Source organism: Ammospiza caudacuta, chromosome 18 (assembly GCF_027887145.1).
Source record: "Ammospiza caudacuta isolate bAmmCau1 chromosome 18, bAmmCau1.pri, whole genome shotgun sequence".
NCBI classification, from domain to species: domain Eukaryota; kingdom Metazoa; phylum Chordata; class Aves; order Passeriformes; family Passerellidae; genus Ammospiza; species Ammospiza caudacuta.
Window position 1 is genome coordinate 8388184 of NC_080610.1, and position 24271 is coordinate 8412454.

Sequence of the window (24271 nt, forward strand, 5' to 3'; positions counted from 1 at the left end):
CACAGGAGTGCCTGCAAAGCAGGTTTCAGCATCATTGCCCAAAGAGCTCAGAAAGCTGCCGAGAGCCTGTGGAACACGGCTGGGCTGGAAGGTGGGAGAAGAGCGTTTGTGTGCACATACACGTGTTGGTTTTTGTGCTTTGCCTTCTGTTCGGTTTCCTGATTGAAACAAAATTCTGCAGCGCGTTGAGGCCGCGGGTGCTTTGGCTGACCCGCGGTTTGTGTGGAACTGCCGGTGTGAGCAGGGACACCCCCGGTGTGTCCCGAGGGGCACCTCGGACGGTCCCCGCAGGTACCGCTGCCCGGTGGCCGCGGCGGAGGAGGAGGAAGGGAAGGAAGATGCTGCGCGCAGCCCGGCCGGCCCTGCCTGAAGAGCCGGCTCCCTCCAGAGGGAAGAGCCGGGCATGGCACGCGGTGGATTCGGCACGCACGGAAAACCAGAGGGGCTTCATCCTCCGGAGCTGGGAAATCCGCGATAAGAGGAAAATGTAGATTAGGGGGTTAAAGGAAAGATTTCACCTTTGAAACACTCTGGCATAAATAAGAAGGGGCGGTCTCCTGTGAGTGGCAATTTGAGGATACTCAGCCATCAATGGCTCAGCTGTCGCTTTAAGCTGGTGTTATTGAACCCACTCTGCGTGTGTAGAGGATGTACATGTGTATGGATGCAACGTCTTTCTGAACATAAGCCTTTTATTCTTCGTTTAATTATTCCAATTCAATTGATTACTAAGATATATAATTTACACAGGTGTTTGACAAAACTAGGTGAAAGTGATTGTACCCAAAGATTTCTGTTACTGCCATTATCATGAGCTCAGCATGTGCCCATAAAATGTTACAGTGGGACACCCGTTGTTGGTGGGAATCTAGATAGTGTATCAAAGGCTGGAAATCTCAAAGAATAGTATTTAATACTTTTTTTTTCCTGCCTAGTATGTGCACACACAATCAATGCAAAAAGGTAGAGCTGGTTTTGAAGACACACATTAATTTTGAAAAACACAGACATGTCCCACATACACAGTGTATGTACATGTACAAGTCTGCTCTCCAGAGGCCCACTGTCCTTCAGGAGGGCTGTGCAAAGTATTATGGGTGTTGCATATGCCAGAAAACACACCCTCATTCCTCCCATTAATAGAAATGACCTATTATAAATTTACCAAAGATACCATAGTTTTATAAATTGGCCACATATGTCTGTGTAATATATTTATTATATCACATTTCACAGCATTTCTGTTTTATGAAATTCAGCCTTGAATTTGTCACATATGTTTTGCATATATGTGCAATAGTTGGCCAAGTATATCCAAGTAAAGTATGATAAATGTGTTCTTTCCATATGGGAAATTAAATGTTTTTCCAGATTAAAAAAAAAAAAAAAGTTTATTAAGAGCAGCCTATACAAAATAATTACAATAAATCACTCAATTCTATTTAGGTTAAAATTATAAATTTGAACTACTAACAAAGTATTAAGAACAAGAGCCAGAAAAGTCTCATTTAGCACCTATTTCTATCAGGAGATGGAGCAGCATAGGTAGAAGAAGCCCTACACATTTTCAAGGCTCTCTGCCCCATGTTGTGCCATCCTGCCAGGCTGTAGAGCAGCTTCCATCTCCTGCTCCCAGTGCAACTGGAGCTGCCAGGGGACAGTTGAGAGGGAGACTGAGAAGGAGTGACTGTGACATCCACTCCAGCCTGGGTTCTGCACTGCTGTGAACAGCTCTTGGTGGTCTCTGGGAGATGGAGAGGGAAAGGGAATGTGTTCCTGCAGTGGGCAGGGCAGGACACCTCAGGTGCCCCTGGCTGTGCTCAGTGCCTGCCTTCACAGGAGTGACTGCACTGGTGCAGGGAGTCAGACTTTTAAATTGCAAAAAAGAAGTGAAAAATGGAATAGACAACATGTAAAACTTGCAGAGGCCCCTTGGTGTGAGGTGTTAGCACAATTGCTTTTGTCACTGGTTTTAGCTTGGATGATGGACATTTGTGTTTCACTCCACTTGCTTTGTGCTCCCACTGTTCCTTGTTCCAGGGGGCAATGGTTCCCCTTCTTGTGGTGCTCTGGCCTGGCTGCTTCAGCTGCCCTTTGTCTGGGTGGGAGCTCCTACCTGGGCAGCAAGAACCAGCATGAGAGTGGAGGGGCTGCAGGCAAAGCCATCATCTGGAAAGGGCAGAGGAGGGGTGGCAAGAGGCAGCCCTTCTCCCAGGCTGGTTCTGTTTGAGCACTGCCTTGCACATTTCTTTTATTTCAGCAAACATGAAGTGAGTCTTTCATTCTATTCCCTTTCCTGCTTGTTGTCAACTACTTCAAACCAGATGGGCTCAAGAGATAAAACTATAAAGACTCAATGTCTTTATTTAGCAGGATGCCAAGTCTGCATGCCATCAAAATATCTGAGGAAAAAAAATTTGAACAGACAATACTTGCTCAAAGTGTTAAGAGCAGCCTAGATGCTTTTCCATGAACACAAACAATGCATCCACAAATCACTGAGTAGCAGCAATTTTTAAAATTGCCATCAGGACAAATGCCACAGCCACATTCTCTGTCATGTTAAAAATTATTCCATAGGCCCAGCACACCCACTGCCCTCTTACCTGTCAGAACATGTTTGTAGCAAGCAGTGCCATGGGGGCTTGGAAAATGTTCTTTTGTATGTGTGAGATGCCAGAGCTATGGAGGAGAGTAATGGCTCAGCACTGAACATCCTCACTACATTTCCTGATCTGCACATAATCAGGCTCAATCAATCCTGCCACTGGTTGGAAAGAGAGACCATTGCTGTCCAGAAAGCATCTGAGGATTTCAATGGTTTTTTGCTGCCCTAGTTTATGTATACTGAGAATAAAAGCTAGAAGGAAACAGCAATAATAATCTCAAGTAAATTTAACAGCCTTTTTTATTCCCTTTTTTTTTAAATAATTAGAACTTCAAATTGTAATAGATAATTATGAGAATTAATTTATTTTTCACTTCCATGTCACTCTCCTGTGAGGAGATTTTTAATACTGCAGGGTGGTTCTCCTGCAGTACACGTGGCTGCTTCAGGTCCTCAGTCCTTTCCACTGCCATCCCCTGTGGCACTGCAGCTTCTGGTTTTATGACTCTTCAGAGCACAGAAATAAATCCACTCTCCTCTGGTTGAACACAGCTTATTTAGAGGTGTAGATTGTGGTCTACAGGATTTCCTAGTGTACTGACACCTTTAAAAAAGGATGCTGGGGAAGTAAAAGCAAATCTGAGACAAAGATAAATTGGTGTATGAGTTTGAGAGGCCAGACCCATCACTGTATGGTTCCACCAGGTACTCTTGCTGCCTTCCTTGTCCCTCTTCCAGGGACAATCTGGCCACTGCTGGTGGTTTGCTCCAAGGCCCTCCATACCTTCTATACCTTCAGTCTTCCTCTCGCCTAACTCAGAGGGACAAGTTTCTCCTTTGTTTTGATTTAACCCCTCACTTCTTCTTTCTTTTCCTCTTACAAACCAAACTGCAAATCAAATTCCTCTGAGGTCAGAATAAAGCAGTACACAGCACTGCTTACAGGATGTACAGCTGTGGTTCAGAGCACTAATCAGGTGAGCAAAACTTTCCCAACTCAGAGATTATATTTTCATTTAATTTGATACTGTGAGATCTTTACATGAATTGCCATCTCTCCTCCAGTATGATCTCAATTCTGGATAGCTTCCTTCACATTATAAAAGAAACCTCCAGGATGCCCCAGCAGAGTAGGACATAGACAAACACAGCCAAGTTTACTTGAAAAAGCTATAGCAGGAGACCCAGGCTGGAATTTCAGAATATTGTGCATTAGCAGAACCCCCCTGCCTTTCCCCTTAGTCATGGCTGTCACTTTCCTGGTAGCACAATGGTCGTGCTCAAACATCAAACTTTGTGTCTCAACGCTGCTGTAACATTGCCTGGCATTAATCCAGGCAGTCATGTGCCATGTTTTATGTAATGATCCACACTTTCACACCACAGACACACAGCCAGAAAAGGAAACACATTGATTTAGCACTCAGTAATCCTCGTTTAATCCCCAGTCCTTTGGTTTACATCACTAACATGGCTCCTGCAGTAGTCAGTATTCTATCTTTGTTCTTGGCAGACTGAATTAAAGGAAAGATTTATTAATTTGCAAGTTGGCTTTGTAGATGCATCTTAAATATGCTAAAAAGAAAAGCAGTCCAGAAGCCAGTATTGGCTTAACTATAAAAATCTGCTCTTTTAAACTCAAACCTTTGCAACAGTTCAAGTCAAGCTGCAGAGTAATTTTTTGGCTTGCTGTAGCAATTGCATTCTAAAGGACTAAATTTAACACCTGTCTCATTACACATCCCCAGCTTACTTCCTTTTTCACTCATTACTGCAAACACAATCTCATCTTTCCTTGCTCATCTACATAAGGACTGCAGTGCTTTATGGCTCATGTACTGATAAGAGAAAGGAGTTGTAACAAATGGATTCATTTGCAAATAGTCTTAAGAGGGTCAGAGATCCCATTCATTCAAGTGGTGATAAATATTCCATGTAATTGCTGCACAAGTGCTGGTGTTTGGGATTTATTTGTATTACTTTATGAATGCTGGTTGCTTTCTTCCCTCTCATGGTGCCAAAGACAGTGATTCTTGGGAGGAAGCCTTTAGTAACAATTCAGCTGTCATCACCTTCACTCCTGAATCCTCCAGGCCAGGTACAGGCTAGCCCTGTTCCTTTCTGGCAGGTGAGATTTCAGAGCTAACTCCAGCACCTTAAGGTGGCTCCTTGCTCACAACCTTCTGCTAGCAAGTCAGTGGAAATCTTGAGTGCCAACCATGTTCATGGCACACTTGTAATTTTTTTTAATTAAAAAAAGTTAATTTCTTAGCTGCAATCAGACATCTGTATTTTACAGTTATAGTTATTATCAGACAATTGTGTTTTACAGCCTATATTGACACATACTGTCTTTCCTGTTGGAAACCATTCTTCTTTGGGGAAGTCCAGGTTAATTCCTTAGGCAAATAAACTGTTAGAAGACTGTAATTCACAAACTATGGCATTTAGGCTCAACTCTAAATCAAATCAGTGTAGTCTGGTTGCTCATTTCAAGGAAACTATAATGTGAAAGAAAAATCTGTTTTCTGGGTGTTTAGATAAAATCAGTAGTGATATAAAGTGTTAGTGAATTAATTGTATTGTGAAAAGGCATGACATGGACAGTGCCTTGGTAATGGGAAGTAAAGGATGGGTCTGTTCCTGCAAGCAGCCCTGCAACCTGTGTCCTTCCTCCTGAAGCTGATAAAATTCTCACTTGTGTGTCTGAGATGCAGTTCATGTCCTCATTTTCAATTTGTACTTGCATGACTAAGTTTGTTTTTAAATCTACCTAATCAGACAAACATAAATATTTAACTCTCAGCAAAAGGTAGTAATTTAAAGCACCCAGTAATCTTTAAAGTATCTTCCAAAAGATACTTGCAAATCTAAAACTAAAGTAATTATTGGTCTCCCTAATTACTTTAGATACAGATGTTGACAGTAAAGGGCAATTTTCAGAGAAAATATACTCAATAACTCCTAACTTTCAGCCTCTGATCTAATAATGCTCTCAGTAAGGCAAGGGGTATGAATCCTTCTTTCCAGAGGGGTGCCACCGTGCCAATGCCAGAATATTTGCATCAAAAATTGTTTCTTATATCAAGCATTTGCCCAAGATGGGTGGGCCCTGGATTTCTTTCCCTGCTGGATGAGCATTAAACCGACAGCTCACTTCTGTGGAAAGTGCCCAGCAGTGCAGGCTGCTTTTGCTGCCATGGAGGAGGAATGCTGGCACCCTCTGGGCCATGTGTGTCGTACCACACAGCACAGGCAAAAGGAAATCTCTGTGCACACTCCCTGGACAGGCCCCCAAACCACATGCAGCAACACATTCTCCATTTGTTTATTGCATTGTTTCTTTGTGTCAATTCTGACCTCCTTTGAGAAAGGGGAAAAAGCAAAAGAGAAGGTTTCTTCCAGCAGCAGGTTTGTGGAGGGTGACTGCATCTCGTTCCACAAGGCTGAGGCTGGAGCTGCTTGTGCAGTGGGGGCAGCTCCTCTTCTGTGTGGGAGGTGGATGATGGTGGAGAAGTGCAACTCTGTCTGGTAGCTGTAATGAACACCATCACCTCCCCTTGACTCGGGATCACTCAAAATTAGGCTTTAACTGTCAACTGCAATGTGATCCTCCATGCAGCTACTGAATAGTAAAGAAATAATCAAAGAAATGCATTATTTAAAGTGTCACCACACTCTAAAATGTGTAAGGCCACATTTTACTTAGAAAAGCCTGCTAACAGTATCCTGGTTCTGTGTTTTAATGTAAAGAACATCAGGCTGGGTGCTTAAGGCCTTCAGTCCAGCAATATTCTCTGTCTGCAAGGCACAGCTGGATAACAGACCCAAACCTTAATTTGCATGTGTGTTTTTCCTGAAATAATTTTCAAAGTCTTTGATGTTGCTGTTCACTTTTGGTCACTTTTTCTTTGATTTCCACCTCTCTATTTCCAATCAAGTATCGACAGTGTACAGCCTGGACACAGTTGTCACTGCAGCTTTGTGACAGAATCCAGCAGTAGCCTGGCTCTCAGCACACTGGTGTGTGTCTAATACGCTTTACAGGAATGCAAATGCTGCTTTGTGAGGCAAACAACAAAACTTTCATGAATGAATTTCAGTTTCCATGACTGTAGAGATGACAAGTTAATGGAACCATTTGCACTGTGTGGGTAAGGATTTACCCATGTGATTCCCCTACATGTTCATGGGAGCTGTGCAGCTGAATCCCCCACTTTCCACGCTGAAACTCAGCCCTGACTCTCCAAGGAGCAGGGCGCTAATTGGATTGTCGAGTTTAAATCCTTCAGCTCATCAGTCTATGGAAAGGATTTAGCACTGGCTCTGTAAAAGGCTTTACACAGCTTTGCAGTGCAATGTTGGGGAAGATTTTTTTCCTTTCTTTCTTGTGATTAATTGTGAGGCTTGAGGTGACAGGAGACATAATGAAATTCATAAATGCCGAAGGCCATCCCTAGTCACATTCCTGGCTGTTGGTTTAAGTTAGAAACTGACAGAAGTGTGAACAAATCAAGGGTGTTCTGATAGCCTTTCAGTTTGGGGGAAGAAAAAGTAACTGACAATGAGAAACCACTGGAGGTGGTTTAATGGGTATAAATTTCCAAGGAAGAGTGATGTTTTACACCGATTCAGATTCTTGGATACATAAATGACTTACAAACAGACATATTCTGCCCCCACTGCAGTTTGAGGGATTCTAGTCCATTTTTACAAAAGATATTGGCACAAGTTATGTCAGCAACCTGCCAAAGGAAAGGTGTTGCAAAACCTGTAGCAGAACCCAAAGCAACTTTGGTCTTTGTGACTGGCCTTGTTCTGCTTGTTATGAATTTTAAAAATCCACTTTCTTCTATGGAAGAAAAATTTTATAGCTTAAACAAGCAGCATAAGAATTAACCTAGGACTCTCACTTCAGCCTGGAGACAGATTCTACCACTTCCCCACAGGCATGTTTGAATTACAGTGCTGGAGTTGCTTCAGCAGTCGTGTTTCCCTAGTGCATGGCAGTGCGGGATGTGTCATGTCTGGGCATAGATGGACCAGACGCTGATGCGCTGATCTCTGGAGCCGGCTGCCAGCAGCCTGTCCTGGGGGCTGCTGTGCTCAGAGAAGGACACGCAGTGGGCGGTTGCTGTGTGATAGTCCAGCACTGCCAAGGGCTTCAGCTTCTTCCACCCAAAGATCCTGATGCGATGGTCCCACCCTGCTGTTGCCAAAATCTTCTTGTCTGGCCGGATGGTGATATCAGATATGCCGGCGTTGATGAGTTCGTGTGTTTTGTAAACCTTTGGGAAAAAGTTACAAATGAGCTCAAGTTGTTCAAAACAGAAGAAAAAAGAATCTTTCAGTACTTCAGCAGGTGTTGTGGCCACCCAACACACCAGTGTCACACAGGGAGCGTGGAGCTTTTCACATGTGGTGGATGGTGCTTGGTGAGACCAACAATAGACAGAGACAGAAAACACCTTAACGTGAGCCTCCCATTTCCACAGCAATTTTCATAAAATAAACCAAACTCTTGTATGCTTTTAGTTTATTTTGCATTTAAAGCTATATATATTCTGTCACAAGTGAAGCTCTGAATTGAGATTTTGAGTACAGCTTTGCCCTTCCAGCTATTCTTGTATGAGCTCCAATGTTCAGAGCTAAGGCCATATATTTTCCCTGCTTTTTGCAGAATTCCCAGGCTGAGAGCCTTCTGAGCTGATGCTTAAGCAACCTGCTACTCATTTCTACTACTGTGGCCCCTCACAAAACCCCCCATAAGCTGTTGTAGCATTTACCTCAGTCTTGAGAAAGGAATGCTTCCAGGAATTGGGTTACAGTGTCAGGAAATCTGTATTTCTAGTACTCCTTCCCAAGAGACTTCTATTTACACCAAATCCAAGGAGAGGATTATGGCCAAGTTATTGATTTCAGTCTTGGAAGCCTTTTGTTACTGTTTGGAGACTACTGGGGCACAGAGGGGCACAATTCAATTGGGAGGCACTTGGCTTCCTTCAGAAGGCACTGGGGCTGCACAGGACTTAGCCCCTGGAAAGAAAAGCTTTTGCTTCACTGACACGAGTTTCTTGAGGCACAAAGCTCAAAGTAACCTTTGCTGTTCTCACCTCAAGTAACTTGTCTGAGTGAGCAATCTGCTCTGAAACAGCTGTGAAATATGCACACAAGAGAGTGTGTGTGTGTACTGGAACAGCTCAACTTCTGTCAAAATGGCAAAAACACCTTTAGCTTAAAAAGCTGGCCCTGAACTGCTGTTATTTATAACTACCATTGGAAACAACCCGTTAATGCCACTCTCCTTAAGCCTGAGTCTGTAGCTATCCTGTACCAAAGCTCAATATCGTCCTGTGCCTGTTTATTTCACTGTGTGGTGTTTACTGTTTGTCTGAGGCAGGAAGGGACTGGCAAGTACATCACACCTGAGGAGGTTTCCTCCTTGAAGAACATTCCATGATGCATATCTAGTACAGGGTTATAAAGACATATTATTGCAGATAATTTTAACCTTTATACTGGACGTGGAAAACTCCAGAAATGTTGGTTAGAGTTGGTTTCAGATGCAGCTGAACACATCTTGGAACCTTACAGGCACAAAGCCATAAGCAATTATTTTTCAACTATATAAGAAGTACCCAGCTACCTACTCAAATAGCAAGAGCTGTGCATTTCAGTAAGACAAAAGGCTGAATGAAACTTGACATGCTTTTAACATGCTCTGTACATTCCTTTTTCAAAGACGACCTGAAGAATGTGTCTGCAGCGAATTCAGAGCAGAGGACAGCAAGTTCTGCTCAAGCCTAATGAGAAATAGCAGGCTGTATGGGGGCCTCTTGGTGGGGCTGTGCTTTTTGTTAGTCCATGTGCTCCAAACTCCCCAGGGTAGGCCTAATGCAGCATGGCCTCAGTGGAATTTTTGTTGGTGTAAATGTCCTGGCAAGGGAAAGATTTATTCCTTACATCACCAGCCTGGCACATGGAGGATGGCTCTTACTCCCCATTAGACTATTGGCTGATGGCTGTAACCAATGCCAGGCGTGGTGCTCCCATCATTAATGTCAATCATGTGGGCAAGATCCATACAGCACAATCAGGGCAGCTGGAGAAATGGCATGTCCTCAGCAAGCTCCAACTTGAAAAGGAAGCCTGTCATGGGGATGCCTGTTGGCTATGGAACATGAGGGAACAGTGGGCATTTGTGCATGATGTGCAAATACAAGAGTGAGACAGAAAAAACAAAGGAGAAAACTTGCTCAAGGTATATGCAGTCAGGTGTAATCCTACTGCCAGGATTTGTGCCATCCCAGGACCTGCTACACTAAGTCACTAACTACACCAGTCCAATACCAACACAATTTCCTAACCAGAAAACCAGCTTGTAATTAAGAAAACAAAGAGGTAAAAACAGGTGAGCTGCTTTCAGCCAGTCACAATCAAGGACACTTGCATCTACAGCCAAAGCCTGTCTTTAAGCCCTCTGCTTATTAGGAAAATAACCAAAATAGCAGCAGACTAAGTTTCAGCATTTGGGGGAAAAGCCTCAGCAACCAAACCAACAAAACTTACAGTACAGCTTACAGGACTTTTTCTCTTGTCATATAGAAGATTCTGTGGTTATCAGATTTCTTAGTCCTGCTTTGTTTATTCACCTGCAGAAGCTGTTTACCTCCTACATTCTACCACAAACATCGTCACATAATTACACTATCTCATCCAAATCAGAAGGCTCGTAACCAATCCTATCATTTGCTGACAGTGATGAATTCAGCAACTTTCCTGTAGGAGACAATACAAACTTTCCTCATAGCAATAAACTCTGCAGTTCCCTTCATCATCTATTCATTGCCACACTGGAACTCTGCCACTTAAAACAGAGCTCAGTACCATCATTGCATCATTCCCTCTCCAACGGCAGATATCTGTGCACCACAGTTACTTATTAAAACCTTTTAGAATAAAAATAATGTGCCACTGAGTGGCTTTCCAACATCTACCATTACCTCAGGTACCTGGAATGTCAGGGAAAAAAAAATCCCCATCTGGTTTATATTATTAATGCAATAGTGGAAAAAAACTTAATCTATGTCTTTGACAATCTCTAGTGCTCATATGAAAGATGCATTTTTTTAGGGCGTTCATCCTCCCATGAAGCACAGGAACATTGCTTGTAGCTTATAATACTTGGATTTTAAATTTCTTCTGAGGCATCTCCTATCTCTCAGTGTGAGGTGCTGAAGGTGTAGCTAATCTTACATCCCCTGGGAATGGGAATACCTTGTGAAAAACAATACTTGCAATATTTCAGGTGAACAACTGTTTCTCCTGTGAGTTGTACCTGTAGCCCTGCATACTATTAACTCCTAAGTGAAATGTGCTGTAAAGAACAGTATTTTCTTTTATTTTAGGAAAAAAGTTTTGCTATAATTAATATGAAAGGACAGCTTTCTCTCCACCACCAGAGTATTTGAAAATTTAAGAAGCCTATCATGATGTAAGATTTCTGTCACTTTACCTTAGAGAATGAATCTCAGTACCACGTTTCTTACTGGGATTGCTCACCTTCCCTCCCCTTCCCTCCTCTTGTCTGAGTTAAGGACACCTGGTGCAGAGGTGGAGGCCGGGCAAGGGCAGGGCAAACAGGACCAAAAAACAGCAAACCCAAACCAAGACAGTTGTGTATCAGACACCTTCACTACTCAATCAGAGTGCAGAGTGCCTCTTTCATGTTGTGTTGTATTGTGTATTAAGGTTCAGCTGCCTCCTCAGTGACTGCCATGTCCTCCAGACTTCACTGGGATTGGATGTGTTTGCACTGTCACCCCAGAAATGCAGGTGCTGTGGTGATGCCTCACAGATTCCACACCTTTAGTGCCCCCCAGGTGATGAGTTAGCACAGGATGCCCCAGCCTGTGCTTTTCTTCCTTAGCACCATTCAGAAAACAGCATCGACTGGCTGTACTACTTAAACAAAACTCCATAAAAGCTGCAAGGTGGAACAGCAATTATTGTTCTCCCTTGAACTGGTGCATCCAGGAGATTCTTCTCCAGGATGACATGGGCACACGGGCTGATTCAGGCCCTCTCCATTGTTCATGGGACAGCTGCCACTTTTTAAAAGGTCAAAGCACCCAGCAGTGGAGAAGCTGTGCATGGGCCGTTTTAATTTTCATGAGCCTTTTTGCACTTTATTTCCACACCTACACTTCCAGATCGTGCTTAATGCCTTGGCACTGTTGGAACACTTGCTAAAGTTGTCTAGATGAAAGCAGTATTTATGGCCATTCCCTAGCACAGCCTGAGCTGGGGATTACACAACCTCCTTCTAACCCAGCCATTCACAGTGCTACAGCTCAGACATGAACTGGGGCAGCCAACTGCCTGATTTTGTGTCTCTGGCTGGGCCCTGTAGGTGCCAAACAAAGCTGGGTGCCTAAACCTCATGCCCTCTTGGTGCTAGCTGGGCTACTCCTACTCTTCTGGTTGAGAAGTATTTAATGGAATACTTCTGTCTTTCCCACAGTGGAAAGCTCATTATAGCCATTCAAGCAGAACCTTTGGAAAAGCAATCCTTTGTTTCTCATTTTTATAACTCATTTATAATGTTTAGGACATTACGAGAGCTGGATACTACCAATGTGATAAATGAAGATACAGAGGCAATGGCTTGAGTAATGCTGGGCCTGTGTGACTGTTGCAACTTTGGTAAAACCAGAAACATGTGAGAGAGGGTTTTTTCCTTTTTTTTAAATCCTCACCATCTTTTGCTAAGTCTGGTCACATAGCACAGACATTCTAACCAGTCTGTGATTAATTAGCTAGAGATCTGCAACAACTCCTCTTCATGACTAAATATTTTTTTAGTCTATCAAACTGTTAGTGCAAAGTGGGATAAATGACACTAGAGGGCCAGTGATCCTGACCTGGAGGTTCTGTTGCTCATTGAGGCTCCAGATGCTAAGCACCTTTTCAGATGAGCCTGAGATCCCCTTGGCCTTCTCCGAGTCAAAGTCAAGGCTCATCACTGGCTCCTGGTGGCAAAGGAGTCGGCTCAACGCTTTTCCCATTGACACATTCCAGAGGACAACTGATCCATCTTCATAGCCAGCCAGAAGCATAGGTTGTGAACCACAGCTGGGCTGATTAAGGAAAAATAAAATTGTTTGAGAAGTAAACAGTCTGTTAAGGAAGTTACCATCCCTGTGTAGGTTTTAGTCCAAGCGCCAAGAGAATAAATTAAAATGCTGACTGATGTAGAAGTGAAAAGAAGTTTAGATATCTGAATATAAAATTTTGATATTCCATCCATTTACAGAAAGCATTACTAGGTAATATGCACTTACATGTTTTATATCTACATATCAAATTCTAAATGTTATAGATATTATACATATTTAACATACATATACATATATATACATATAGGGGGAGAAAATTTCTCTCTGAAAATCCAAATTATTGCCCTCTATAACAACTGAAAAGAGCCTGAATGAAATTTTCAGGAGCTTTACTTCAAGGTCTGAACTTTGTTTGCACTTCATAGAAAAAGTTCCACAGAGCAGCTGAGTAGTCCCAAGCAATACAAGCCTGTGTGGGCATTGAGAAGTGCCATGCCCAGGGATCCCAGTTCCACACTGCCAGTGCAGGGCTGCCCAGAGGGATTGCCTGCCCAAACACCCCACAGTGCTTGAGGGCAAACACTGAACCCCCCAGCAGGAACCGCTGGGTCAGTCACCAAGGGGTTAATGGCGCCCGAGTCCCACTGTAACCAACTGAAAGCTATTTTGATTAATGATGTCACAGGCCAAAGGGCAGGGCACCCTGGGCAGACACCTAATTTATTTAAGCCTCTGAAATAACTCAAAGAAGGGAACATTACTGGATTACATGTCACACTTAAGAAAAATATTCATCATTGCTCCAGCCCAAAGACTAATGATCTGTAAGCAGTACCTGTATGAGAGTGAAGATGCAAATCCCCAATGGAAAGCAACTAAAACAACAATCTGTTAATGCCAGTTGTTTCTTTAATAGGAGAAGAAATATCAGAATAGACATTGGGATTATTACCACCTCATGTAGGCACATCTAAGAAATGTATCCAGCAGGATATTCAGATATTTCCAAACATTGTCTGCTCCTACAGGATTTGTTTGCTCAGTATTCAATTAAGATAAAGGGCATTAAGAATTAATTTTTACCAGTATCACATTATTGAATGAGGTCAAACTCACTGGCTGTCAGTGATACAAACCTGTAGTGGCCAAAGGCTCACTGCCTCTACAATGGTGCAGACTGTTCTCCCACTGGTTATTCTGTGCTCTGGGGAAAGTTAAACTAACAAGAGATGGGTGGCCTGAGTAACACAACTTCTGAGAACCAGCCTCATGTGCTTCCTGGGCCTTACTCAGCCTAGAAAAGTGTTTGAAGAATAGAGCTCAATGAGCAGGGAACAACATTGTTCCTTAAAAGAAGGAAACCAAGGGGAAATCCTTGTAAATTTAGGAAATCCCCTATATCTCCCTTCTGAACGGGTCTGTCCACACCTGGGATCTTGGAGGAGCCTCCTTCCTTCCTTTGAGATCCTTTTTCCTTTGAAAAGGCAGGGAGCATGCTCTGGCTAGAAAGGCCATAAGGCAGGTTTCTCACAGTGCCCAGAATTATGAACAATTTTTCTGTCAAAATTTTGATTTGCTGAAATAATGTAACATCAGAGCAATGAATACCTTGATTCATACATTGCATCAGATACATGTGAATTAATGTTAACTCATCAGGTATTTTGGATGAAGAATATCTGGTTTTGGATACCAGACAGCAAAAATGTTTTTAAAAAATCTGAATGAGCATTCCAGATTTTATTTGTATTTAAAAAAGGGTAAAATCTTCAAATCAAAACAAAGTATTTAATAGGTACTTTTAAGTTTAAAGAAAAGCCCCCAGTTTAAGCATAAAAATCCCCCGCAATTATTTGTGCTGCTCTTCTGTGAGCACAAGACTCCCTCAGAGCTGGGCTGTCACAAGTCGTGGCTGTCATCAGGCAGTGAACACAGCAGCTCCTGTCCCTGCTCCCATAGGAGCTCCTCACCCTCGTGCACATGGCAGAGACAGGTGAGTGCTCAGCATTTCGGGAATGCCAAGCAAAACCCTTTCTTTTCTTGTGCTGTGGGGATTGCACTTTAGATGTGAAAAACAGTAATTTGCAAGTGAGATCTACATTTGGTGTGTTTTAAAACCCAAGTCCTGTTTCCTATGAAATGTAGGTCTCCCACACTACTTCTTCGTACTTTCCTAGCCATATGAAGTGTAATATTTCAATGGGTACATGAACTAAAACAATAAAAGTTATTGAAAGATCAGCAGAGCTCTTGCTCTGAGCCTGGGCTCACCAAGCAGTGCTTCACAAGGGCCTATTTATTTCAATTCCCAATCACAGACACTGCTGGAGAGAAGTCTCACCATTCATGTTCTGTTTCAGTAGAAAAATTAAATGATAAATCATTGCTCTTCCTAAGCAGAACATTTTGTTGTTGCATTTGGATAATTGTCAAGGAAGGAAGAAAAGGTGATCTGCTGTCAGCTCAACAGGAATAATTGCAATAGTTTATATAAAGTAATAACTTGGCATTTCCAGTTTCGACATGTATTATTCTTGTTGAATTATTTTGTTTGCACCATTATGCAATATGATGCCTTCCCCAAGGAGTGCAAAAACTTTAAGGGAAGACTCTCCTTACTCTTACAAATCCTACTCCACCCAATTAGTAATAGCAGGAAGGTGTGAAACCAAAGGGACAGTATATTCAAGAACATGAATCTTCAAAAGAAAGTGAAAGAACTAATATCTTTAAGGACAAACCTAGAAAAATAAGGGGGGGAAAGTGCTCAAACGAACAAAATAAATAACTGCAAGCTTTTTGACTGCTTAGGAGAAGCCAATGAGGCTTAATCTTTAAGCCTAACCTCAGTTGCCTTCTGCTCTGTAGTAAAGTTTCTCTTTCACACTGCTGCTGGGAAGGTTTGTTGTTTACTGAATTGCAGAAAAATCTGATGGTACCTGGCTGCAGCCCCCAAACTCTCATTGGCCAACCACCCCAAGCACTCTTCCTTCAGACCTTTATGGGGCTCTCCTTGTCAGCTTCTGTTCCAACTTGTTAATTTACTGTGCCATAAGCAACATCAAAAAGTCTCTTAGGCAACCCCTGAGTGCTGGGCTGGGAGTGCTCATCTCCTGGGTATGTCTGCATTGCCCAACAGGGCCTGTGCACAGAGATCCTGCAGGGCTCTGTTCAGGAAGGGCTGCAGCTGGGTGAGCTCGTGCTCTCCTGGTTTATGGTTACAGGGTTACTCACAGAGCCACTTCCAGGGCAACCACAGAACAGAATGCAGAGCATCACTTTGGTGCACCACATGCAATTATTTCCCTAAGGGTATTCTCTTCCTCGTGCCTTTAAACCAAGTTGTGCATATTTGTAAAAGAGCAAATACAGCTGTGAGACTCTAAGAGATTATCTATACTTGCCTGGTGCAGTCTAGGAAGTTATGGTGAGTTCTCAAAGTCAGAATTTGAATGGAATAATTTAGCTCTCCCAGTTCCCAGTCCTCTGCTTTATCCCCACTGGCAAACAAAATAAAAAACTATATAAAATTAAGACTCTGCACCTGCTCTGCTTCCTAGAGGAATATCAATATTAATGCATGTAGAAAATATGGCAAGACAGAGGACTTCTTATACAGGCAAGAAAAATTTTCAACACTGAACATTTCCAGAGTTATCACCATCTTATTAAAAAACGTCGAGGAGACAGAGAGACCCATTCATTTAGTCAGGCACTGAAAGCTGATTGCATTTTTAGGAGGAACTTTGTTTAACAAAAGCCTAATCAGTCTATTTAATTTCCTCTTATTTTTTTCCCTAGTTTTTAATTACAGCATGGAACTTCAACTGTGGCCTCTCTTGGCTTTTGTCTGATGTCAGTAACTGAATTTATCTAGATTTCAGTCAGTTCAGGATCTTGGGTGAAGACACTGAGGCCTCACTCTGATTGATAATATTTTCAACCAAAACCAACACAAATGTTCCAATGAGCCTGCAGGAATTACACCCCTGGCATTTGCTCAGTTGGTCCTGTAGACCTGTAGCAGTCAGGGAGTCACATGGGAATCAGCTTTGCCACTAATTCTCTGGAGATTTCAAGTCAATCACCTGAACTCCTTTCTTGCTCTACTGCCACCTTTTTGTATTACTTCTGTTCACTGTTGGCAGCCCATAAACATTATTTGCTAAATATTTTGCAAATGTATGTTTTTTTCACTAACTACTATTATTTACCTTTTTGTCTGTAGTCAGTACCACCATAAATATTTTATTCCTATTGTATGTCTGGAATAGAAATGTTCATAGAGTGTTTCCTCATCCCGAGGGCACTGAAGTGAATAGAATCTGCCATTAAAACCACTGGTTTTAAGCAACCCAAACATTTCTCATCAGTCTTAATGCAGTGAGAAACCATATCAAACAACTGGCTTTGGTAAGTCACTCATTTTCCTCTTGATTGATGCAAAAACTGTATCTATCCTAAGGATACAAAGCTTTCCTTGAGCATTTGCAAATCTTCCATTAAAGCTTGGAAAGCTCTGAAAGTTACATTAAGGATGTTCACAAATCTTTCCCCCCTTTAATAGTATAATTACTTGATTGGTTTGATTATAAATCAAAATCCAAGTGAAGAAAGATTCATGTGCTTCATATAAAATGAATCACAGGGAAAACATTTCACAATTAGCAGGCGCTCTTGCCTTACCTGCCATAACTTCAGACACATGGGCATGCCCAGCTTGGCACCCACCTCTGGTTTCAAGGTACAGACTGACGTCTTGGATGGCAGCTCCAAAATCTGAACCTGACATCAGGAAAACAAGAGGAGTTGGTCAGGCTCCAGGTCAAAATTCTGCTGTTAAAAACACAAGTCTTTTAAGGTGATTAAGGTTAGTATAAGCTCTTCCAGTAAAAACTGTCTGGAGGAAATGGAGGAATGCATGCTAAGTTGGAACTGTAAGGGGAATCTACAGCTAGCTAAAGAAGTGCATTGTTTTAGGAAAGACCAGACAAAACTCCTAGAGTGAACACATCCTCTTCTTCCACTCTTGTGTTTAATTACAGCCTTCTTTTCAAACAGTGGATGACATTGTACACACAGCAGATAATGCTGCGGACTGCTTTATCTGAACCCACCCCCCCTGCTTTCTTTCACCTTTTTCCAGCTCTGTTGCTAATTTTTTGGCTGCATTCACCTGTGAACACTTGCATTCTCTCCTCTGTGCTGCTGTGGTAACACAGAGCTTGCATGGAAATACAGACAGTGTGTACATGCAAAGGGGATTTTTTATTTACTGCTGACTGCACTAACAAATCGTAACCCCACAATTACCAGCTAAGGCAGCTGCAGCAGCCTCTGCACACAGGTATTCCTAACACAGCATTGTCTAAAGCAGGGTCAGAAAATGCTCTGTTAAACACCTGCCCTCTCTACAGAGCAGCTTCCATTGTTGCTTGCTCCAATGGAAATGAATCATGGACCTGGTTTGTGTGGTTTTGATTTTTATTTTATTTTTTTCTGAACTTTGGGCAAGTTGTTTCTCTGCCAAGGAAGTAGCTCATTTCCACCTCAGGATGATGGCAGGCAAGATCAGGGGAGTTTGACTTTTTAGTTTGGTACTGGAAGATTTGGAGACTCTTGATTGACACAGCAGTGCCTCAGCTCTGGGCTGCTTGTCCAGCCTGGAACTCTGGAGAAACAGAAGCTCTTGGGTACCAAAAACCTGCTGCCAGGAACGTTGCTGTTTCTCACATTCATACTTAATCAACAAGGTGATCTTTTCTTCTAATTAAATAAACAATGGTCTGCATTATGTGGTAAAATTAAACTACTTGAAACATTTGATAAATCCAGCATGACCAGCCACTCTAGGCTCTTCCAGAATGTGCAAGAACCCAACAGCGCTGTTGGACAGCCCCAGTTGTGTGAATTTCCTTAAGCATCTGAGATGAGGTATTGCACAAATATGGCTCCTCTGGGAACCATCCATCAAGGCCACGGCAGCTGCGACGGCTTTCTAATCCCATACCTTTAGTTCAAAGCTTGCCAGAACATCTTCCTATTCTAGAGGCCGTCAGCCAGCCTGCCAAAAGCAGCTGCACTCTAAGGCTGTGAGCAGAGTGTATTGCACATAACAAACAGAACACTTTCAAAAGCCACTGAGCAATAGAGCAGGAAACTGTTTTCCAGATTTGAGGAACAGTGACTACAGCCAAGAGCCATCGAGTCTGCAGACCAAACCTGGGAACAGACCAAAGTCTGATCATCTGGGAATTCTGGTTCTTTGGAGCTTCACTCTTAACAAAAAATGCTTTTCTCTTGTCAACTTTCTTGCTATCAACATAATGACCAAGTTAGCTGTGGCAGGAAACAGGCTATAAATATGGAGATGACCTGCCCTCATCTTGCCTCTTTCATCACTGTCTCTCCAAAGGGCATTGTCTCTTAGGCAAGACCAAAACTACAACTTTTATGTAATAAAGAAGGGTAAGTGTGCTGTGATAAATTCACTTCTGCAGGTTAAAAGAAAAAAACAAACCTTCTTTGCTTTACCTTGACTAAAAACAGATGAACTGGTACAAGGGCTACAGTTGGGCTTGCAAAGACCAAAGACAAACAATGGGAAAAGCTTTGTGCAGAAGGCAGGCAGGCATGACCTGCTGCCTGAGCTGGATTGACAGTTCCAGAGACTGTCTGTGTTAAAGGCAACTGAGCCTTAGAAATAAATACTATTTCACATATTTTGACAACTGTAACCTAAAACTTGAAGTTCCGTGTTTATACTGGTTTTGCTTAATAGGAGAAAGATTTGCCTTTGCCTGAGGTTAATAGTGTTCCTGGGTGGCTAAAACTGGCCACAAGGAAACACACCCTTTCTCTTTTTCACATTAATAAAGCTTTTAACATGTTTCTGGCAAATTTGCAAGAAAAGTGCATGTAACTCATAATTGGTGATTTAAATGCAATCATGAACAAATAAATGCCTGTTCAGATCTCATTATTTATGGACTGAACCTCCTTCAAGACAAAATTAGTCTTTTTTTGGACACCAGCCAAGCATAAACACTTATTAAGTCTTAATTTTAATCATAAGCTGCAAATGTACTGTGTCTCACACAGTGCTGCCTGTTTGGAAGCACTATATATTATGGGAGCTTATGTGAATTTATTGAAACGACACAGTTCTAATGCAAAGGTTCACACACAGAGTGGAACTCTTCTACCTCAGGAGATTGCAAATCATTCTCCTCTTGCAGGGTCCAAGCAAACAATTGAGAATAAAACAGAGATGAGTTGTAAGCGACACCGGGGTAAATGTCTTCTATTTGGTCAGTTGATTATTTAATTCTTCATTAGTGGGACTTCTCTGGCTGACACCAGAATGCACTTGTCAATTTTGTTTAACTTAAGTATTATTGAGCACTGCTTTAAAATGGAGGGAGTTCTTTGATCAGAACAAGGTATGGGACTTAGAATGGTTGTATTTACTGATGCACTGTCTGTGTCTGCAGGAATATCTAGTTCTGTAAAAGGGTGAACGTTCTGGCTGTGAGTCAACAAAGTACTTAAATATGTGCTTAATTTGTGTATAATAAAAAGATCACATTTTCTTGCAATACAGGCACTTATTACTTCATGTATAAAATAGGCAAATTTCAGTTTCAAGATACACAACCTATAGTCCAGAAAAGCAAGTGAACTTTTATGCTTATCAGCAATTTGCATTTAGCTACTATATTCCATTTCATATTTCTGCCACTTTTTTCTTCTTTCATAATTTTGGTATTTTGATGTTAAGTATTTGGTACTATTTTTGTGTGATGTCCTCAAACAGTCCATTGTAGAAAACAAAACTGTAATTTCTACAAAGCAGAAGTGGACATTGCCAGCAAAGCTGTCAGTCAGTGAGTGCTGTGATAGTGGCATTAGATGTGGACTTACCCAGCAGGAACTGAAATGGACCCTGCAATTGTCTCACACAGAGCAAACCTCTGGCCAGTAACAGTAATTCAACTATTTCCCAGTTCCAGGTAAGGAATTAGCCTGGGGTGAAAGACCACGTATTGCACTGCAAATCCCCTGCACCTCCCCTCTTCTCACCAAACCCGATTCAGCTTCAGATGCAATACAAGCTCCTCCATCTGAGGACAGACCTGCTGACCATTACTTCCCCAGAAGGATTCTTGTTCCCAATATTCAGCAGCACCAGAAGGGTTTTCAAAACTCCTGCATGTAAACATCAGCAGCAGCTGCAAATACTTAAATGCCAGACAAATCTTGGGGTGGTATCCTTGTTATTAAAGCATGAGTTACATAATTCAGTCATCCTTGTGGCAGTAAAATTAACGATTAACACCCCCAAAGGTTTATTGTGCTGCTTGCTCCTGAGCAGAGAATTCAATGGCACAGATATTTCCCCTTCTGAACGATGTCATTTCAGTACCAAAAGCAACTTCTCAAGCACAGAGAAAGAGACACTTCCTACCTCCTCCAGGCTTCTGGCTGCCATGGCCATTAGCCAGCGTCCCTGTGCCACCTGTAACAGAGAGCATCTGCAGAATCCCACATGCTCCGTGAAGACAGAATCCGTCACTGAAGTCCGTCCCTCTGCTAAATCCCACAAGCAGATCCTCTGGTCGCGCCCCTGACTGTTACAGTAAAACAAGTTATCCATGAGCTGCAGTCTGAGGAAGCCTGGCTGCCTGCAGGCCAGTAAACTGAACTGGGTCTTCAACAGACAGTAGAGGACCAAGCTTTGAACAGCTTCTGTGGGGGCGTTAATTGGGTGTTTCATGAAATGTGGGGGAGTTCAGTGTCCCTGAGACCACCACCCTTCTGCCAGCTGTGGAACTGGCCAAGAGGTTCAACTGTCCCTGCAAGGGGGGAGCCTTGGGAGCCAGTCAGATACACTGCATTCCCAGTTTCTGTTTCCTTGTGCAGAGAGACTTGATCAGGATGAGTTGTGCTATTTATATGTGAGAATACACTTATAAAGTCTCATGAGTTGAATATATACACAGTAAAAAAATACCTACATTTTATAATTTATTAGATCTAATTTAAAAGGAAACAAAAGTATTCCAAGATTTACACACGTAACACTCATTCACACTAGCAATGAAATGGAAAAGTCATGTGTCGACAGCTGAAAGACAAACAGCAAGACAAGACCTCATCAGAGGTAAATAAAAAGTGACAGTTATTCAGTGGTCGACTTCCCACAGCCACAGGCAGGGCACAGAGGGCTCCTAGGATGGTGAGAGACTGGCAGGGATTGCCCAAGGGCTGCAACACCCAGGGCCAGAGAGCAGCAGCTGCATCCGAGGTAGGAGCCCGGGGACTGCTCAGCACAGCCCCGTCCCAGAGGCCTGTGCTGCTCCCAGGCAGGCAGAGCAAGGAGGCCACACAAAGGGCACAGCAGGAATTGTTGCAGATTTCTGGGATCCCACTGGCTCTGGAACAAAGTAGCACTGTGCAGAAGCTTCCAATCCATAAACTACCTTAGCACAGGATATATGTCCTCATGTTATCACCTGGTCATCAAAAATCCCTTACCCATGTCTTACTTTAATTAGCAGTATCACCCGAAGAAGCATGAAACCAAAACAAAGGAGATGTAAATCTACAGGCTGTTGGGACTTCTTCAGCATCAGTGCTGTTCAGCTGAGTGACAAACTGACACAACATTTATAGCACTGTGGATACAAACAGTGTGATACTGCAAGAAATTGTTGTGATTTAGCTTTACAAGAGAAAAATTAAAGTACAGATAAATGCTGTCCTAAAACTGCACTGCTATGTGAAGTGTTAGAACTATTCAGTAAAAACAGAGGTACAGAAAAACTCTGTAATTACACAAACAATGCTCATTCAGTATGATTTTATGGGGGAGAGTTGATAATTGTACTTAAGCAGATAAGAAATATAAATGCTAATGAGTTCCACTGTATATTATGAGATGTCTTCTCTAGATAAACATGTCAGAACACCTCCTAATCATACAGACACTTTGGCATCTACTCTAGATCACCTGTCTAATCCAAAGTACACAAATCTTCCTGACCTTCCTTTGCTAAACAAGAACAGAAAGTATTTTGCAACAAAGCAAAAGCATGAAACTCAGCATTCTTGCTCATTTTCAGTCTTCCACTCTCCATCACTGATTCTTCTCTTTCTTCCTTCCCTTTTCTCCATCTCCCTTCTATTTATAAATTCTTTTTTTCAATCTTCCCCAGGAACCACTTCAAATCAACTTCAAATCCAAGTATATTTCCTTGACCCAAAGACCTCACCTGTTCTTAGCAAAGACACTACAAGTCCCAAGTTATTATGGTATCATAACACACATCATAAATAAATTAATTGCATCATTCCCCCTCCAACCCCCACACTTTTTATTCTAGAGTTTTTCTGTCTTTTTTTACTTCAGTACATTTCCATATGTGTTGGAGAAACTTTAACTGACTCCAGAATTAAGAGAATCCTTTGTGTCCCTGCCCCTCTTTTTTCCTCTTCAATCACAGACAAGAGACAAGAAAAATTCACAGGTTTTTGACTGCTTTGCTAACCTGAGAAGCCTGTCTTTACCACCCATTGTCTTCACACAGCAGACAGATTTTCTTCCGTGGCCATCCAATGCTGTGTCCACTCTGCGTGTTTTCAGGTTCCAGACATGGATAAACCCATTCTCAGACCTGGCAGTAGGAAGAGATGCTTTTAGTGTGAGCACTGCATGGAGGTGATCAGTCTGATGATTTTCATTTTGTTTGTTTGTTTGTTTTGTTTCCAAAACTGAAGCTGTATGCACAAGTTACACACCCATCATGCAAAAACATAAATGCTGCTGTTTTCCCCAGAAGCACTTTGTCAAAATAATACACTTCAATTAAAAAAGAAACAACCATATGACATTCAGCAGAGCCAGGAATCCTGGTGTATTTACCCAGAGAAAAGAAGGGGGATATCAGGTTCTGGGCCTCCACAGGAAAAATGCAGAGTGTGGATTGCAGCACCGGTACCTCTGAGCACAAACTGTGGATCCGGAGGTGGCAGAGCCATCGGAGCAGTGAACTGGGGGGTGAGAAGCAGACACAGATATCACAGAGGGTAAAGCAGCCTTTAAATATATTCTGAGCAGAACACTTGCTACTGCTCTTTCCTCTCTGAATTTTCTTTGTTGAATGTTCTTTCTATTTGCCAGCCAGCTGAGGGTGAAGTATTTGCTCCTAGCATGGGCTGACGGAGCAGGTGTCCAACCTGCTCTTTGCTGCATTCCTCTCTCAGCAAGGTGCTGAGCTGGCCACGCGCAGGCACCTCTCGCACTTGTAAATCCCAAATCGGTCAGCTGCTCCCCCTGTGCTCAAGGGAGATAAATACAAGAAACCTGACACCCATAATTTGAGTGGGCAAGCAATTCATCACTCTGCTTTAGCCCCCTGGCTAAGTCTCTCCCCTTCCTCTCCACAAAAATACTACTTTTGTGTTTTTTCAGAAAAGCATTGCAGTGAACATATCAACTGAAAAGAATTTCAGATCACAGAAGCACAGAATCACTATGTTGGAA

The 24271-nt window shown here is 42.4% G+C and overlaps 1 protein-coding gene across 1 annotated transcript in view; it reads right to left on the reverse strand.

The window, feature by feature from the left end:
* Positions 1 to 6019: 6019 nt before the first annotated feature.
* GNB1L (G protein subunit beta 1 like) overlaps positions 6020 to 24271 on the reverse strand; it is a 44413-nt gene continuing 26161 nt past the window's right edge. Inside the window, exons 2-7 of the mRNA XM_058816841.1 lie at positions 23651 to 23778; positions 23277 to 23402; positions 21194 to 21356; positions 17413 to 17511; positions 12532 to 12747; positions 6020 to 7896 (exon numbers count right to left, since the gene is read on the reverse strand). Coding sequence (XP_058672824.1) covers positions 7630 to 7896; positions 12532 to 12747; positions 17413 to 17511; positions 21194 to 21356; positions 23277 to 23402; positions 23651 to 23766 — 987 coding nt within the window. The 5' untranslated portion in view covers positions 23767 to 23778 and the 3' untranslated portion in view covers positions 6020 to 7629. The remainder of the gene's footprint in view (positions 7897 to 12531; positions 12748 to 17412; positions 17512 to 21193; positions 21357 to 23276; positions 23403 to 23650; positions 23779 to 24271) is intronic.